We start from the raw sequence: 17,982 nt of genomic DNA on the forward strand, positions 1-17,982 counted from the left end.
CCAAGGGAGAAAGCGGGGAGAGAAAAGGGTCTGGGGGACCTGCTGCAGAGAGAGGAGGGGGACAGACACCTGGGGGGCACTAAGTGTCATTATTCCAGCCCCAGGGTCAGACGCAGCCTCCCCGCTCCCCACTGACAGCCCCAGGCAAAGACCGGACCGGCTGGGGCAGCGAATGGGACCCCGACACTCACCAGGGGCTGCTCCGTGGGGAGCCCGACGCGCCCAGCGCTGGGGCCGCTCGTCTAGCTGGTGCCACAGTGACTGGAGACCGTGGGGCCAGAAGTCCGGATTTCAATCTTGGGGTGCAGCAGTTGGGTCGGGAGCAGTCTGGGGGCGGGATTCTCTGAGGCACGGGCGTTTGGGGGCAGGAGATTTGTGCTGACGTCTCAGTCCCCCACGGGGAAGCGGCTCTCCTCCATACGGCCAGATCCAGGTTCCTGGGGGTGCAGAGAGACAGCAGGTTAGAGGGGCCCGTGTCGCCCTGCACCCAGGCCCTGGGGGGAGCAAGGGGCACAGAAGGGGGGGTCATCTCACCTAGGTGCTCCCCTCGGGCGGCTGTAATAGGCCTCAGCCAAGATCAGCCCCACGACGAGCAGGATCACAGCGCTCAGCGCCAGGCGGGTGATGTTGGTGCGGGTGAAATCTGGGCGCCCCGAGGGGGCTGCTGCTGGGGGAAGGGGAGAGTCACTCAGGTAGCTCGGACGGGAAACCAGCAGCAGGTGCTGCCCTGGGAGCAGAGCCCCCAACGCCCCCCATCCGGCAGGTCTGGTCCAGCCCCCCTCTGGCCGTCTCCCAGGCACCGCGGCTCTGGGGCCTCCCTGGGGCTGGACCCCTCAGGGGAGGCTGCATTCTGCTGCCCTGGGGGCTGAGCCTCAGTTTCCCCGGTGAATGGGGCACCTGGGCAGTTGAACTGCCCCCTGAGCCACCCGGCCCCCCTGTAGTGCTCCTTTGTCCACCCCCATAGGTTAGGGTTACCATTCGTCCAGATTCCCCCGGACATGTCCGGCTTTTAGAGTTAAAAATAGCGTCCGGGGGGAATTTGTAAATGTCTGGACTCCCCCCCCCCCCCTGATGCAGAGCGCGTGCGGCTGACAGGGCAGCCGGCCGGATGGTGCCATTTACATGGGGCTCCGACAGCCGGAGAGAGCCCCTCCTCCACTTCCCCCTCCTCTCCCCTGCAGCAGAGATCACTCCCTCCCTCCCTCCCTCCCCGCATTCGCAGATCACCAGCCGGCCGTTCGCACCGGCAGTCTGGAGCTCCTCCCCCTGCTCCTCCTCCCCGGCACGCTGGTCTGAGCAGGGTAAGGGGGCCAGGGGGTCGGAGAAGGGGCAGGGAGGTTCTGGAGGGGGCAGTCAAGAGACAGGGAGCTGGGGGGAGGTCGGGAGTTCGGGTGGGGCTTTCTGGGGGGGTGTGGATAAGGTTTTGGGCAGTCAGGGTACAGGTAGGGGGTAGGGTCCTGAGGGGCAGTTTGGGGGAGTCTTAGGAGGGGGCAGTTAGGGGACAAGGAACAGGGAGGCTTAGGTAGGGGGTGGGGTTCTGGAGGGCAGTTAGGAGCAGGGGTCCCAGGAGGGGGCAGTCAGGGGACAAGGAGCGGGGGGGGTTGGGAGTTCTGTTGGGGGGGCTGTCAGGGGGCAGGAGTGGGGAGAGGGATCGGAGCAGTCAGGGGACAGGGAGCAGAGGGGTTTAGATGGGTCGGGAGTTCTGGGGGGGGCTGTCAGGGGGTGGGGAGTGGTTGGATGGGGCGTGGGAGTCCCAAGGCTCTGTCTGGGGGTGTGGATAAGGGTTGGGGCAGTCAAGGGACAGGTAGGGGGTAGAGTCCTAGGGGGCCAGTTAGGATGCGAGGAGGGTCTCAGGAGGGGGCAGTCAGGGGACAAGAGGCAGGGAGGCTTAGGTAGGGGGTGGAGTCCTGGGGGGCAGTTAGGGGCAGGGGTCCCAGGAGGCGGCAGTCAGGGGACAAGGAGTGGGGGGAGGGTTGGGGGTTCTGAGGGGGGCGGGAAGTGGGAGGGGCAGGGGCGGGGCTAGGGCAGGGCAGGGGCAGAACTAGGGCGGGGCTCCTCCCGTCCTCTTTTTTGCTTGCTGAAATATGGTAACCCTACCACAGGTGCCTCTGCCCCGGCCTGTCTGCTGTGCAGTGAGCCCAGCCCCGGAGTATCTCGGCTCCTGCCAAACACAGCCAGGCAGTGCACGTGGGGGGGAGACTGGGACGTCACCTGCTGCCCCCCACATCCCTGCGGTGCCCAGGGCCCAGCCAGATGCAGCAGAACATTTATTGGGGGGGGGTCGGGGATCCCCTGAGAACCCAGTGGGGGGAGGGCAAGGAGAGGGAATTCTGGGTAATGGTCACCCCTATTGCCAGGGGGACATCATGGGGCCTAGGGAAGGGGATTATAGCCCCAGCCCCCCTGTGCCCAGGAGGGCCCAGCACACCAGATCCTGCCCCGCCCCTGGGATCCCCCACAGCTTCCTGGCAAAGACCTGCAGGACAGGAGGCTTTGGGGGAGCTGGGGGGCTGGCAATGGGGGAGGGGCAGTGGGGGTTGTCTTTCCATCCCCCCATTTCAATGAGCCCCTCCCTGTGGTATCTGGGCCCCACCCAACCAGATTCACTGCCCCCGTCCCAGCCCCTGGGCACCACGAGCCTGTTTCCAGGGCTGGTTCGATGGTGATTCCCCCCCCAGCCCCGGTACCCTGCCCCGCGCTGCCCGGGCGGGTGGGAGCCAGCGCCGCTCCAGGCTGGGTCGGGTCGGTTCCCCCTGCAGGAATAGAACCAGTGTCCGTCGGGGCAGGGGGAGGGGATGGAACAGCGACTCAGTGATCCCCCCCGACTCAGCATCAATCGTCACTGTCAGTGCCGGGACGGGGGAGGGGGATTTTAGTGGCTGGGGAGTGGGGACCCCCCATTCCCTCAGTGTATCAAACCAGGAGGTGCAAATTCCGACAGCCCAGACTCGCTCTGAGATCACCAGTGCGGGTTGGGAACCACACGGGATTCATCATTCGGGTCCAGTTTTCATGTAGACAAGGTCTTAGTCCATCTTTGTATCCATCACCAGATGTGCTCCCATCTGTGCACCGCCCTATGTTCCCAAGGACTCACATTCCCACGGACCCGTGGCCACCCCCACCCCACCATGGAGCTCTCCATCATCCTCTATATAGAAGAACTAAACCCATCAGTTCTGTCTGCAGGGACCATCCCCCTCCAAAGGGCCCGAATGGCCCCGTGGGCATCTGAGCGGGGAGCCCTGTTCCCTGGGGGATGAATTGTTCCATTTCTCCCACTCACCTTCTCCATCCAGCTCCGTCGGGGGCGGATCCGTCTGCTGGGACCCAGCTGGGTCAGTTCACTTGGTGGGATTAAAATGAGCATCTGCTGGGATGGGGGAGGGAGGGAACCGAGAACTTAGGCCCGCGGGGGGAAGCCGCTGAAAAGGTGACACTGCTCGGCCCACGACCTAGCGTTTCTTTTGGCTTTGATTGTCCGGCCTGGTGGGGAGTGAATTCAGCGCTGGGGCCGGTGCTGACTGGGCAGCCCCTGGACCCCAACTCCATTGTGCATCCCCGGACCAGGGAAGACCAGGGCAGCATCCCCTGGGAAAGGCCCCTGTTCTGCAGCTCCCCATGGGGCAGGGATCCCCCCTCCCTCAGCCCCGAACCTCCAGCAGCAGCTGCTGCCCCCTTGCTGTTGAACCCCCCAGTGATTCCGTCCCTACCCCCATCTGGGCATCCCCTCTGCTGGGCCCAGGGCTCAGGGCAGAGCCTGGCTCTGAGCGCCCCATTGGTGCAGAGACCCCCTGATCAGTGGCGTGAACAGGAATAAAAATGTAGCTGCTTTTGGAGGGGCACTTTGTGTGCTCCCCGCAGGGCTCTGCTCCCCGGAGGAGTTCTGTGCTCCGGACCCACTGATTCGAGGGGCCTGCGCCTGCTTCCTCCCTTGCACATGCCGCTGCCCCGAGGGTCCAGCTGGGTGTGGGGCTGGGATTGGGGATACTGAGCCGGGCCCCTCACCTGCTACCACCAGCTCCACAGGGTCACTGGGATACGACCAGATGAACGGGTACCATTTGTGGTGATAATAACAGCTGTAGCTCCCTGCGTCTCTCCGGCTCACGTTGCTGATGGGAAACTCAGCCAGGTCCCCAGCAGGCTCCGCGTACTGCACCGCGTTCGGGTTTCCATCTTTGTACAGAAGGAACCTCACGTTCTGGTACCAACCCCGACACCGGATGGTCACAGCTCCCCCCAGGGCGACCCCCCCGCTGGGGCGCAGGGAGATGGAGGGTTTGGGGTAGTAGGTCTCTGCAGTGAGAAGGAGACAGGGCGTGAGACAGACCCCGGCACAGTCACTGCGCCCCGTCCTCGCCGCACGGTCCCAGAGACGGGGCCCCTGGGAGAAAACCCAGCCAGAGGAACCTCTCCGAGATCCCAGAGATTGCTGGGAGCTACGCCCGGAACTGCCTAAAATCCAGAGCATCCCTCTCTACCCGTCTATCTCCTTAACGGGGCCCAGCAACCTGGGAGCCAGGACTCCTGGGTTCTATCCCTGACTCTGGGAGGGGAGTGGGGTCTAGTGGTTAGATCGGGAGGGGGCTGGGAGTCAGAGGTGCTGGGTGCTGCACAGACACGGTGAGAAAAAGACCCTGCCCTAGAGCCAAGTCCTGATGATCTAACCAGACACAAGGTGCAGGAGGCATGATTATCTCCCATTCGTACAAGGGGAAATGGAGGCACAGGCAGGTTAAGTGACACCCAAGGAGTGTCCCATCTGCCCAGAGACCCCCATGATGGTCTGGTTGGGTATGGGGCTGGGAGCGGGGATGCCGAGTCGGGCCCCTCATCTACTACAATGATCCGCATGATGTCACTGGCATCCGACCAGTTGGGTGGCTCTGATCTGGAGCGAGATTGGCACTTGTAGACACCTCCGTGTTCCCACCTGGCGCTGGGGATGGTGAATTCACCCCCGTCCCCACCAGCATCCAGCTCCCAGATTTTGATTCCACCTTTATACAGAAATAACCTCCTGGCCTCGCACCAACACTGACAGCGGATGGTGACGGCTCCCCCCTGGGTGATCACCCCGCTGGGGCTGACGGAGATGGAGGGTATAGGCGCAGGGAGCTCTGCGTTCACACACAAACAGGCGTGAGATGAGGAGACGCAAACCCCTCCCCGTGTGTCTGTAACCTGCCCTTAGCGCCCAGCCCCAGGGACAGCGCCAGGGGTAACAGACACCTCACTGCACCCACAGGGAACTGCATCTACTAATGTGATATATGCCATCATGTGCCAGCAATGCCTCTCTGCCATGTACATTGGCCAAACCGGACAGTCTCTACACAAAAGAATAAATGGACACAAATCTGACATCAGGAATCATAACATTCAAAAACCAGTGGGAGAACACTTTAACCTGTCTGGTCATTCTATGACAGACCTGTGGGTGGCAATATTGGAACAGAAAAACTTCAAAAACAGACTCCAACGAGAGACTGCTGAGCTGGAATTGATATGCAAACTAGACACAATCAACTTAGGCTTGAATAGAGACTGGGAATGGCTGAGCCATTACAAACATTGAATCTATCTCCCCATGTACGTATTCTCACACTTCTTATCAAACTGTCTGTACTGGGCTAGCTTGATTATCACTTCAAAAGTTTTTTTCTCTTACTTAATTGGCCTCTCAGAGTTGGTAAGACAACTCCCACCTGTTTATGCTCTCTGTATGTGTGTATATATATCTCCTCAATATATGTTCCATTCTATGCATCCGAAGAAGTGGGCTGTAGCCCACGAAAGCTTATGCTCTAATACATTTGTTAGTCTCTAAGGTGCCACAAATACTCCTGTTCTTTTTGCGGATACAGACTAACACGGCTGCTACTCTGAAACCCTACAGGGAACCTGTGGGCTGGGTTCTGATCTCAGCCCCCCGGGGTCAATCCGGAGTCATCCCTGACTGCACTGGGGGCTGGGCTGGGTTCTGATCTCAGCCCACCAGTGGGATGACCATATTTCCCTATGCTGAATACGGGATACCTGGTAAAATTACTCATATTCAAGTGAGTTCAATGACAATCAATCAGAGCTACGCAGTACAAACATTCAAATTAACATCAAGTTGACTGAGCCCCTGTTAATAAGAAATTCTGCGTAGCTGGATTATTTGTATTACTTTATCTTTAAAGCTTTAGCGTTCACATGGGGAGGGGTGACACACACACACACACCCCTATCCCCCCACTACAGGAAGAAGTTACACACAGACACACACACAAACACACACACTCCCGTATCCCTCTCTCACATGGGGCTGGTGACTGACCAACCCGAACCTCCCAGCCCAGCGCTCTCCACCCTCCATGCCTGGCTGGGCCCCTGGGAACAGACCCGCCTCTCCTGATACCTGTTGCCGTGTCTTCCCGAGGCAACATGTGAGGGCGGTGAGACACAGGGTCATATGCACCCCCCCCTGCCCCCAGATTTCTGCCAGGGTTCACACCAGAATGTTGCCAGCAGCAGCCTCTCGGCCCTGTCTGGGAGGGAAGGGACGGGAGCTGCTTCCAGCCAACAGGGAGGAGCGGGGCAGGAGGGAGAAGGGATGACCTGGCCCCTGTCTTTGCAGAGCTCATCTCTCCCCCTCTCCCCCAGGGATGGAAGCAGCTTGTCCCTTCCTGCCCCCACAGTGTGGAAAGGCAGCGAACACCCCCAGGCTGCTGCTGGCCACCCACATAACCCAGTCGCCTCCTGTCCCCCAGCTACAGCGCGGGCAGGAAGGGGTTAAGCCCTAAGGCTGCATTGTGCACTAGGGCCCAGGGAACCTGACTGCAGGGGCCTCAGTGACGGGGCTCAGCAGGGGAGGTGCCAAGGGGACGGAGCAGCCCCGCGCTCCCTGGGGGCAGGACCCAGGGTGAGGGGGTGGGGGGTGAAGAGGGTGCTAAGCCCATGCCCGGGGGGCTCCTGTGAAGCCTGAAGGTTCAGGGTGGGAACAGGCTGGAAATCGCTTTTCCCCTCCCCGTCCTGAACACGAAAGTTCCCCTGCCCCACAGATACTCACGTCCCGACACCCCGCTCTGCCCGGCCAGCCAGCAGCCTGGAAAGGAGACGGCTCGTTAGGGACCAGATCCCAGAGTGACTCAATATTACACCCTGGGCTCTGATCCCACCTGCCCACCCCATGGGCACATGCCCTGGTCTAGGGTTCCCCCCCGCCCGCATGGACACATGCCCTGGGATCAGATCTCCCCCATGGGCACACGCCCTGGCTTTATTTGATACTCACCGAGGAAGAGGACAGTGCGAGCAGATGCCATGACGGGGGCAGCCAGGGGTCCCTCAGCGCTGCCACCAATGCCCCGAAGCCCAACTCCACTGACCCCCAAATAAGGAACTCAGCTGGTGGCTCCAGCTACAGGAAGTTGATGATGTGTCGTCTCTTCCTGTGCCCATCACACCTTGTCTCTAATCTGTTGGCGAAATCTAGGGCAGGCAAAACAAGCAGAGGCCCCTGCAAAACCCAGGAAACCCTGGGCCCATCAGCCTGGCCAAGCATCATGCAGCTCCCAGCTTGTCTATGTCTCTGTGGGCAGGGGGGAGAGGTCACTCTCAGTGCACCCTGCAGCATTGGGGAAGGTGCATTGGGCTGGGAGCCAGGAGACCACAGGGTCTTGTCTTCAATCTTCCACTGACCACTACAGTAGAACCTCCGAGTTACGAACTGACCAACCAACCACACCCCTCATTTGGAACTGGAAGTGAGCGATCAGACGGCAGCAGAGATCACTTACAACAAGCAAATACAGAACAGTTTTGTGTTAAACATAAACTGCTAAAAACATAAAGGCAAAGTTTAAAAAGAAAGATTTGACAAGGGAAGGAAACTGTTTCTGTGCTTGTTTCATTTAAATTAAGATGGTTACAAGCAGCATTTTTCTTCGGCATAGTAACGTTTCAAAGCTGTGCTAAGTCCATGTTCAGTTGTATGAAGTCAATGTTGACGTGTAAACTCTTGAACGACCAGCAATGACCTTTTGTTCAGAGCAGCGAATATTTCAGAGTTACGAACAACCTCCAATCCCGAGGTATTTGTAACACTCGAGTTCTCCTGTATTTCCATAAAGATTCACAAACAGACCCCCCCCTTCCCCGCCACACCCCCCACCCGCTTTGTTGCGTTCTGAGTTCAAAACTGGCTGGTGACCCATGTAGGTAAAATTAATACGTGATCACGCAATTAAAGGGGGCAGAGTTGAGGAAAACGTAACTGTGGTATTTCCTGGTGCTGGAGGGTTTGACTCTGCAGGCTTCCCTCTCAGCCTGCAAACCTGCCCACCTGTGACATGAGCCGTGGCACCGTGTGAGGAGCGGGCGCGATGGGGGACGCCTGGGTTTGCTGCCCCTTGTGCCATAGCTGAGCGGTGATGCTGGGTTTACACTGTAAAGCCTGGTTCTAAGGGGCTTTTCTCAGTGTGTGAATTAAATCAACCAGGTTCAAAAGAAAATTGAAGAAAGAGAAATTCCACCCCAGGCCCCCAGCCAGGAGAGACCCAGGGACCTTCTAATGCCCCCGCAGAGACCCTGCCCCCGAGCTGGAGGAGACACTGTCAGTGGTTATGTGGCCAGGCCCCTAGAGAGGGACGTGACACAGGCTTTGTTTATACGCCATTGGCTAGCGGCAGGAGGAAGCTGGGGTCAGGAAGGTTTGACTCTGTGCCGGGCTCTGGCAGGGGAGTGGGGGCTAGTGGTTAGAGCCGGGGTGGAGGTGGGGCCAGGACTCCTGGTGTCACCGTCACGGTGTCGCCCCTCTGGTGCTCGCAGACAGCGCTGGGCCGGGCCGGGGCTGCATTAAAGGTGCATCAGCTGCCCAGCCGAAGGGACCCAATGAGCCTCCTTCAATCAGCCCCCTCGTCCCAGGGCCCCGACCCCCCTGCTCACCAACCCCCCGGGATCCTTCGCCTCCGGAGCAGGAGGGAGATGAGCAGCAGATTCATTGTGAAGCAGGGTCATTCCCCCACCCCCTGACCCCCCCACCCCTGCCTGACTCCCCAGCCCCCAGCCTGTCCCCCCTCACAGCCCCCCACTAGCCATGGCCGCCATCTCCCATTGCTTTCCAAGGGAAGGAAGCCCCTGGCTGCCCTCAGGTAACATGGCCACCCCCTCGCCCCCCTGCAGCCCTCGCAGGGCGGCCATGCTGGCTAAGATGGCCGACGCCTCAGCCCTGGAGGTGGGGAACAATCCTGCCCCCCCAGACTGCCTAGAGGGGCAGAGGGAGGAGGAGGGGTGAATGTGGGGTTGGGCCCATAAGCACCGACTCGGGAAAAATTGGTGGGTGCTCTGCACCCACTGGCAGCCAAGCTCCCCGCCCTGCCCCTGCTCATCTCACCTACACCTCCGCCTCCTCCCCTGCTGGGTGAAGGTCTCCAGGTCTCTGGGCCTAGAGAGGGGAGGGGGGAAATCGAGGAGAACAGATGCCCTGGGTGCCGGCCCCGAGGGAAGGGGCCCCAAGGAGGGTGGAGAAGGACCCTGATGGGGAGGAAGCAGCCCAGGTTTGGGACGGGGACAAAGTTTGGCTGGTGGTTGTAGGTCCCTGAGCTGGACCCTGGAGTAGCAGCAGACGGGCCGGGCTTCCCCTGCCAGCCACGGGGGCAATGGCACAGAGCGGGCAGCGGAGCAGGAGGCTGCCTGGGGTTGTCGTCCAGTGGGACTTTGATACCCTGGATGGGGAGGTGTGACGACTTGGAGGGTTTGTGTGGGTTTTTTCCATGTTTTCCAGCAGGTTGCATGCGGAGGGGGTGGGACTCAGTGTCCCTGGGGGTTACTAGTTTAACGAGGTGAGGGGAGAGGGAGTTTGTTGGTACAGAGGACCGGAGAGGGAGCTTGGGACCCCAGCCAATGGCCTGGAGAATGGAGACCACAGTGACTGGTGACCTGGTGACCGGGAGGCCCATCTCAGGAGTCACAGCCAGTTCTGGCCAGTGGGAGGACAATGGGCTGTGAAGAGAGGACCCCAGTGACCTGACCAGACCGTTCCAGGCAGAGGGGGCTGAGAGGAGAGGAGGCCCAGGTGACCCTGTTTCCCTGGAGAGAAGACAATGGACAGAGGTGGGGTTTGGGGCCGGTGATATCAGATGCCGAGCTGGGAACCAGGGGGGCTCAGGGCTGGAGAGGGGAAGCAGGCAGAGCCCACCTGGATGCAGGGGAGACTTGGATGTGCTGGGCTGAGGGAGGCCAGGCCTGAGGCCCTGAGCGTTTCCTGTGCTGTGTTCAACGCTCAATAAACCCTCCTGTTTTACGCTGGCTGAGAGTCACTCTGCGCTAGAGAACAGGGTTGCATCAACCCCTTTGGGGGGTGGAGGCTCCGGGGATCCAGAGCGAGTGGACTCCCTGAGGGGGCCCACGGCAGAGACAGACGTGCTAAGGCTCAGAGAGGTGTGGCTCCAGGAGGTGGAGGGGCCTAACCCTGAGAGAGAGTGGACCCCCGAGAAGGGCTGTCTCACTGAAAGGGGCACCCCCCCCACAGACCGCACGGGGCCAAGAGTGGGCATCTGTGAGTCCGTGACAGGAGGAGCAGAGCAACCGCAGACCCAAAGAGGGGGTGTGACGTTATCGGATTAAAATAAGACCATGTCGATCATTGTTGCTACCGTTATATAATTTCAACAAATCTTGTACAAAGTATCCCAGTGAGGTGTGTATGGAGAGGTTATGATTGGCTGACTGTGGTTGCATGAATCATTTTTGTATCTGAAGTTATGAATATTAACCATGTACCTGTATTTCAAATGTTTGCTCTTGTGGTAACAACCACAAGGCGACTAGCCAGCAGACTGTGAAGGAACTATTCAAGTTGAATCGCCCATCAAAGCACACTTAGGTCACAATGGACCTGGGGAGATGCCTGTCTACACTGAATGGCCTTTCCTGGGATGGCCTCTCCTATGACTAAGGGCAGCACGCACGGACATGTGACTCCAAACACCATCTTCTTCCCTGTAATTTTCCATGGGAGAACGATGGGTTTCCCTTCACTTGGCAGAAGCTATAAAAGGCACTGGAAACATCTCCATTTTGCCGCTTTCCTGCTCACACCTCTGGAGTCTGAACTTATACTAATGGGAGCATCTAACCCAGGGCCTGAGGACCTTCCAGTTATTTGGAAGCAACCAGGGACTTCACAAGCCAGCAGTTTATTCCATCACTGCTACAAGCCTAATAAGAACATGAGAATGGCCACATTGGGTCAGACCAAAGGTCCATCTGGCCCAGTATCCTGTCTTCTGACACTGGCCAGTGCCAGGTGCCCCAGAATGAATGAACAGAACAGGTAATCATCCAGTGGATATCCCCTGTCACCCATTTCCAGCTTCTGGCAAACAGAGGCTAGGGACACCATCCCTGCCCATCCTGGCTAATAGCCATTGATGGACCTTGCGACGGGTTCGGTCACAGAGACCCCCTTGGGACTGTCACCTGATGTTCTGAGACTACCTCTGATCCCATTTCCCCTGCCAGCTTGGGACTCCAGAACCCTGCCTGGTTGTGCCAGACACACCAGCCTGCTGCAACACAGACCCAGGTCTGGTTCATACCCCCACAACTGCAGACTTTAACCAAAAACTGCTCATCAGGTCACCTATCTCCAGCACCCAGACACCCAGCTCCCAATGGGATCCAAACCCCAAATAAATCTGTTTTACTCGGTATAAAGCTTATACAGGGTAAACTCATAAATTGTTATCCCTCTTTAACACTGATAGAGAGAGATGCACAGCTGTTTGCTCCCCCAGATATTAATCTCTGGGTCAATTAATAAACAAAAGTGATTTTCTTAAGTATAAAAAGTAGGATTTAACTGGTTCCAAGTAATAACAGACAGAACAAGGTAAGTTACCAAAAAAAAAAAAAAAAAAAACCGCAAGTCTAAGCCTAATACATTAAGAAACTGAATACAGGTAAATCTCACCCTTAGAGAGATTCCAATAAGCTTCTTTCACAGACTAGACTCCTTCCTAGTCTGGGCCCAATCCTTTCCCCTGGTACAATCCTTGTTAGTTCCAGCTCAGGTGGTAACTAGGGGATTTCTCCTGACTGGCCGCCTTTGTTCTGTTCCATCCCCTTTTATATCTTTGGCGCAAGGCGGGAATCCTTTGTCTCTCTGGGCCCCCACCCCTCCTTCTCAGTGGAAAAGCACCAGGTTTCAGATGGATTCCCGTATCAGGTATGCAGTGGAGGCTTGCAGGTAAACAGAGCCGTCTACAGTCAATTGTCCTAGTCAATGGGAGCCATCAACATTCTAAACCGCCATTAATGGCCCACGCTTGGCATAATTACAATAGCACCTCAGAGTTATTCTCTATTTCTAGTTTCAGCCCCGGGCCGGCTTGGCTTCTGACAAACACAGCCAAGCAGTGCGCGCTGAGGGAGGCTGGTATGTTACCCGCTGCCCCCCACGTCCCGGCGGTGCCGAGGGCCCAGCCAGATGCAGCAGAACATCTATTGGGGGGTGGGTCGGGGGTCCCCTGAGATCCTAGTGGGGGGAGGGGAAGCAAGAGCAGAGGGAATTCTGGCTAATGCTCACTCCTATTGCCAGGGGGATGTGATGCAGCCCAAGAAGGTGGGTTATTGCCCCAGGACTCAGGCACCCAGCTGGGCCCAACCCCTCAGCCAAGTCTCACGGGATACTGCCCCCCCCCCCCCGCCAGGATGCCCCCAGCAGCTTCCAGGCAGCGACCTGCAAGGCAGGAGATATCAGAGGAGCTGGGGGTCAGGTGGTGAGGGAAGGGTGGGGGTTGCCCCCCCCCGGTGTCTGGGCCCATGCACCAGGAGTCACTGCCCCCGTCCCACCCAACCAGCCCCAGCTCCCAGGGTGGCTCCTTGGGCACCATGAGCCTGTTTCCAGGGCTGGTTCTATGGTGAGTCCCCCTCCCGGTACCCGGCCCGGCTGGCGCTGTTCCAGGCTGGGTTGGATTGGTTCCCCCCGCGGTCGTTCTGCACCTGCTCAGCCTGGGTTTGAAGGGCTCCTTGGTGCTCTCCAGGGTTCCCGGGTCAGGCTTCATGAACCCCAGGAGCAGGGGCTACGCCGGGTGTCCCAGGATCACTCTGGACATTTCAACATCCCCCACTGGAATCTTCTGGTGCGGAAAGAAAGTCCCTGCTTGCAGCTCTCTGTCCAGGCTGGTGTTCCTGACGATATGAGCATCATGCCCCTTCCCGGAGCATCCCGCGCTGGGGTCAGTGAAATGCCCACGGTGATCCCCAAGTTCCTGCAACACCCTGGAGAAGTCTCCTTCCTACTGATGTGTCCGTCGCAAGATGGTCCGGGGCAAAAACTGGAACCTGCGTTGCCTCTATCGCCCTGCTGCAGTTAGGGAATCCCACTGCGCAAAGCCCCTCCGCTATTTCACGCACATTGCCAAGGGTCATGGTCCTTCGTAGCGAGATGTGATTAACGACTCCGCGCGCTAGTGTTAACGCGGCACCCGCCATCGACTTCCCCACTTCCAGCGGATTCACGACTGGCCGGGAGCAGCCTGGAGTCACCAGCGTCCACACAGCGATAGCCGGGCGCTTCTCCGCGAGAGGCTGCTCTCATTTGGGTGTCCTTGCGCCGCAGGGCTGGGGCGAGCTCCGCACACAGGTCCAGGGAGGGGGCTTCCCACATCCGAACGTTCTGTAGCCGCGGCTCATCATCCCAGACCGGGCGACTGGGAACTGCAGATAGTGGGGACGGGGGGGGCGCAATGACGGGCTCCCCACCGCCACCACCACTGCCCCGGTCGGCTTCCTGGTGACTGCCAAGACCCCTCCAGCAACACCCTTGTGACCACAGCACCTGGGCGGTCGCCCACCTCGCCCACACTTAAGGCCAGCCCTGCCAGGGTTGTCCTTAGGGAAAATGGTGCCCTAGGCAAACATGTATTTTGGCTTCTTGGCCCCTGCTGCCTCCCCCCAGCCCCCCACTCCCCATACTGCGCCAGCCCCGCTGCCTCCCACCCTTGCCCCAACTCCCTGAGCTCCCTTCTGTGCACCCAGGCAGGCTAGTCCAGACTCACACTCGAGCAGGTACATACATTCCCCTGCTGGTTTAATACTTAGTTCACCAGACCTGTGTCACCCATGAAGGGGAGTTATTCTCACGGGGGCCGTGCAGCTGCCGGGCGAGGAAGAGATGGGACTCAGCCAGCTTCCCTGTGCCCCCTCTGACAGAGAGCTGCACTACCAGCCCGGTCTCACTTCCCGGCTCTGGGCCACACCTAGTGGGTCTCAGCGGGAGCGCTCGCTGCTGGTGCCTTTCCCACGACTCGCACCCTGGCAGAAATCGGGGGGTGGGAGGGCATGTGACCCCCCCCCACGCGTCGTTTATCCCAGACCTGCGTAACAATATGATCCCACCACTCAGCGCTTGTTCCCCGAGCCCCAAAGCGACGCTCCGCCGTGGGCAGCCGCTCCGTGATGCCAGGAGGAAGCCGGTGTTATTTATTTCCATGGCACAGAGCAGCTCGGGCAACTCTGGTTCCCGTTCAGACTGGGAGCTCATGGCATACTGCCTGGCCAGCCGCGCTGCGTTCACAGCAGTGGAGAGCCGGGCGGGACCCATCCTTTCACACAGGGATGGCGGGCGCACCGGAAACCGGGAAATGCCGCGAAACGCAGTCGGAACAGCGTGGAATAACGCACCATGGGACGCTGAGCCCGCCCCCAGGACATGCTGCGATCCACTCTGCCTTCCCACAAGCCCTAGTTGCAGAAGGTGCCGAGTAGCACGGTGGGATAGCTACCCACAATGCACTGCTCTCACTGTCAACGCTGGAGCACCAAACGTGGACGCGCTCTGCCGGCAGAGGAAGCGCAGTGTGAACGTGCAATAGCGATGTTATTGTGGCGCTTTTTGTCGATAACACTCTGTAGTGTAGACAAGGCCCAACCGTCAGAGGAGCGAAGTTCTGGAGCAGCCTCCCAAAGGGACCTAACTGGCTTCAGGACTGAGCTTGAGACGTTTCTGGAGGGGACGGGATGAGGAGACATCCCACAACGGCATGGAGCCGATCCGCGACTGCTAGCAGCAAATCTCTCCAACGGCCGGAGACGGGACACTCGCTGGGGAGGGCTCTGAGTTACTACAGAGAATCAGTTCCCAGGTGTCTGGCGGGTGGGTCTTGCCCACATGCTCAGGGTCTAACTGGTCGCCGTATCTGGGGTCGGGAAGGAATTTCCCCCCCAGGTCAGATTGGCAGAGACCCTGCGGGGGTTTCACCTTCGTCTGCAGCCTGGGGCGCGGGGCACTGGCAGGTTTAAACTAGAGTCACTGGTGGATTCTCTGTAACTTGACGTCTTTAACCCATGATTTGAGGCCGTCAGTGACTCAGCGGAGGCTGGGGTCTGCTACAGGAGTGGGTGGGTGAGGCTTTGTGGCCTGATCAGACCAGATGATCACGATGGACCCTTCTGGCCTTAAAGACTGTGAGTCAATGAGTCTGTTGCACCCTGTGGGCCGGCGCCCCATGGCTGCGGGGGGCTCTCACTGCGGGGCCCCCCGGCTCACGTTGATCGCGGCGTACATGCTGGGCAGGACAGGCTCGGGGGCAGGGGCCGGGCCCCCCGGCTTGGCCTGCAGCGCCTGGCCGTCCAGCTCGGCGTAGGTGAGTCCCTCGGTGCCAGGGTCGGGCTCCTGGGGGTGGGAGGGGAGTGAGTGACTAGAGTGTGTGCGTGTGTGTGTGTGTGTGTGTGTACCAACCCCCACCACACACACATTCACACAGACCAGGGCTTGTCCCCTTCAGCAGGGGGTGACAGGACACACATACACACACACACCTGCAATCCCAGCTGGAGATCCCATAAGCCCCTCCCAGCAACCCAACTCCCACCCCAAAATACCAAGTGTGCCAGATAAAGTGAGTGGGGCCCATGGGGGTCAGGCCCCATGGGGGGAACAGGGGACGCTTACCAGGGTCTGCGTCTCTTTCTCTTCATCGATGGAGGCGTCTGCAGAACAGAGACACCCGCTGAGCTGCACCCCCGGCTGGCCCAGAGCAAAACCCCACACCCAGCTCCATCCTAGGGGTTCAGAGCCCGGCACAGCCACCCCTCCCCCGCCCCACAGCACGGGCCAGGGTCATTAGCCCCGTGTGACAGAGAGGAAAACTGAGGCACAGAGACAGCAGTAGAGTCTAGGGGGTTATGGCGGGGCAGGGGGGCTGGGAGTCAGGATGCCTGGGTGAAGTGAAGGGGGGACATACAAAGCTCCAGGCCTGGGATGGGAGAATGCGGAGCCCACAGAGGGAGTCCCTGAACTAGAGCGGGAAGGGAGGGTGGCCCCAGGGAGCTCCTGGGAGTCCAACACTCTCAGCTGACACCAGCTACCTCTGGGGCCCTCTCCTTAGTCCCGCCCAGCAGCAGCTGTAAATCAGGCCCTGCCCCGTATGGGTGGAGTCCCCACAAGCCCCGCCCCTCCCCAGGGCTCCTGCCCCACCCTGGTACCCCCTTGGGTGAGTTACTCACAGTCGGGGTCTTGCTGAGCCGGCACCTTCAATACCCCCGAGGGGCTGGTGCTAAAAGGGAAAATCCACTTGTAAATGTCATATCCCCCCACCTGCAGGGAGATTCCCCAACACACCCAGAGAGCCCCCCATCCTGCCTCATACTGACCCTGTTCCTTTACCCCCCAACCACACCGACTAGACCCCACCCCCCTGCCAGAGCTGGGGACAGAACCCAGGCAGCGGCGACACATGGGTGGGGGCACGCAGGGTCACATGCCCCCCCCCCCCAATTCGTCGGTCACATGTTGCAGCCGGGCCCCTCCCTGCGAAGCAGCTGTGCTGGACAGGGAGAGGCAGAGGCAGGAGCGGAGGAACAGCTGGGAGCTGCGGGAGGGGGGTCACAGCTTTCCGGGGGGAGGGAGGCAGGCATGGTGTGACTCCAGCTGTTCTGGGGTTGTGCCCCTCCACTGTCAGCAGGCCCAGGTCATCTCGGAGGAGTCCTGGCCCCCAACCCCCACTCTCCCACCCCCCCGAGCTGGGACAGAACTCAGGAGCCCTGTGACCCCGGCAGGTCCATCGGGAGGGGGAGGAGCCGGGTTCCTACCTGCTCGGTCTCGGTGCGGCTCCTTTTCCTGCAGAGGGACACAAACCAGAATCCCCCATGAGCCGATCGGGATCCCCCGGTCCCAGCGCCCGGCCACTCACCCCCACAGGGCAGCAGGGATGGGGGTATTGGGGGGTCCCCTCTGCTGCTGGTGCTGAGCCTGGATCCCTGCTGGGCTGGGCCGGACCAGCAGGGGGCAGCGCAACACCATAGCATGCGCCGGAGGGAGGGGCAGATTAACTCGGGGGGCTTTTCCTGTCCCCAATCCTCCCTCGTTAGTGACTCATTATAACGAACCTGATCCAGGCCAGTCGGCTCCTCTGTCACCCCAGGTACCTGAGAAGCACAGTGCCAGTGGCTCTTTATTCAGGGACCCCTCGCCTGGCACTGAGATGCGGCCACCTCTGGGGCGGCACCGCTGTGTATACAGGGATTACACACGCAGCAGCGCCCCCTGCTGAGCCCCCCACTCCTTGGTTTTCCCAGCCCAGTCCCCCATCCAAGCCGTGACCCCATCCCACCCTGCTTAGCGGCAGGTTTAACCCTTCCCTCGCTGGGCCGGGCACTCACTGGCTCGGGTTTTTCTGAAGCAGACGAAGGCCACGAGGAGCAGGAGGAGGACGGTGGCTGCCGCACTCACACCAGCGATGATGGGGCTGGTCAGACCCAGTGATTCCGATCCGCCTGGGAAACAGCAGCAGCTGTGAGTGCCGGAGCAACTGGTCTGTCCCCCCCAGCCCCTCCCACCCCAGGCGGCGCCCAAGGGGCTGGGACACCGCAGGGCACAAGCAGGATGTTGGGGGGGCCCAGGGCATCAAGTGGGGTCAGACCAAGCAAGATATGGGGGATTTGTAGCACTAGGGTACAGGGCTGAAGGGGGTGGGGGGCTCAGTA

At 59.8% G+C, this 17,982-nt stretch overlaps 1 protein-coding gene and 1 long non-coding RNA gene across 2 annotated transcripts in view; both read right to left on the reverse strand.

Moving 5' to 3' along the window:
* LOC103306993 (immunoglobulin superfamily member 1-like) overlaps positions 1-7,316 on the reverse strand; it is a 55,450-nt gene extending 48,134 nt beyond the window's left edge. The window contains exons 1-3 of the mRNA XM_065570971.1: positions 7,286-7,316; positions 4,009-4,299; positions 535-667 (exon numbers count right to left, since the gene is read on the reverse strand). Of these exons, the coding sequence (XP_065427043.1) occupies positions 535-667; positions 4,009-4,299; positions 7,286-7,316 (455 nt within the window). The remainder of the gene's footprint in view (positions 1-534; positions 668-4,008; positions 4,300-7,285) is intronic.
* Positions 7,317-11,849: 4,533 nt separating this feature from the next.
* LOC135976312 (uncharacterized) lies at positions 11,850-16,727 on the reverse strand. Its single transcript, XR_010593472.1, has 3 exons — positions 16,504-16,727; positions 15,950-15,987; positions 11,850-15,670 (listed from the first exon to the last, which is right to left on the reverse strand). It is a non-coding gene; the product is annotated as an uncharacterized LOC135976312 (long non-coding RNA).
* Between the last annotated feature and the right edge of the window lie 1,255 nt (positions 16,728-17,982).

The sequence above is a fragment of the Chrysemys picta genome, chromosome 17 (genome assembly GCF_011386835.1).
Source record: "Chrysemys picta bellii isolate R12L10 chromosome 17, ASM1138683v2, whole genome shotgun sequence".
NCBI classification, from domain to species: Eukaryota; Metazoa; Chordata; order Testudines; family Emydidae; genus Chrysemys; species Chrysemys picta.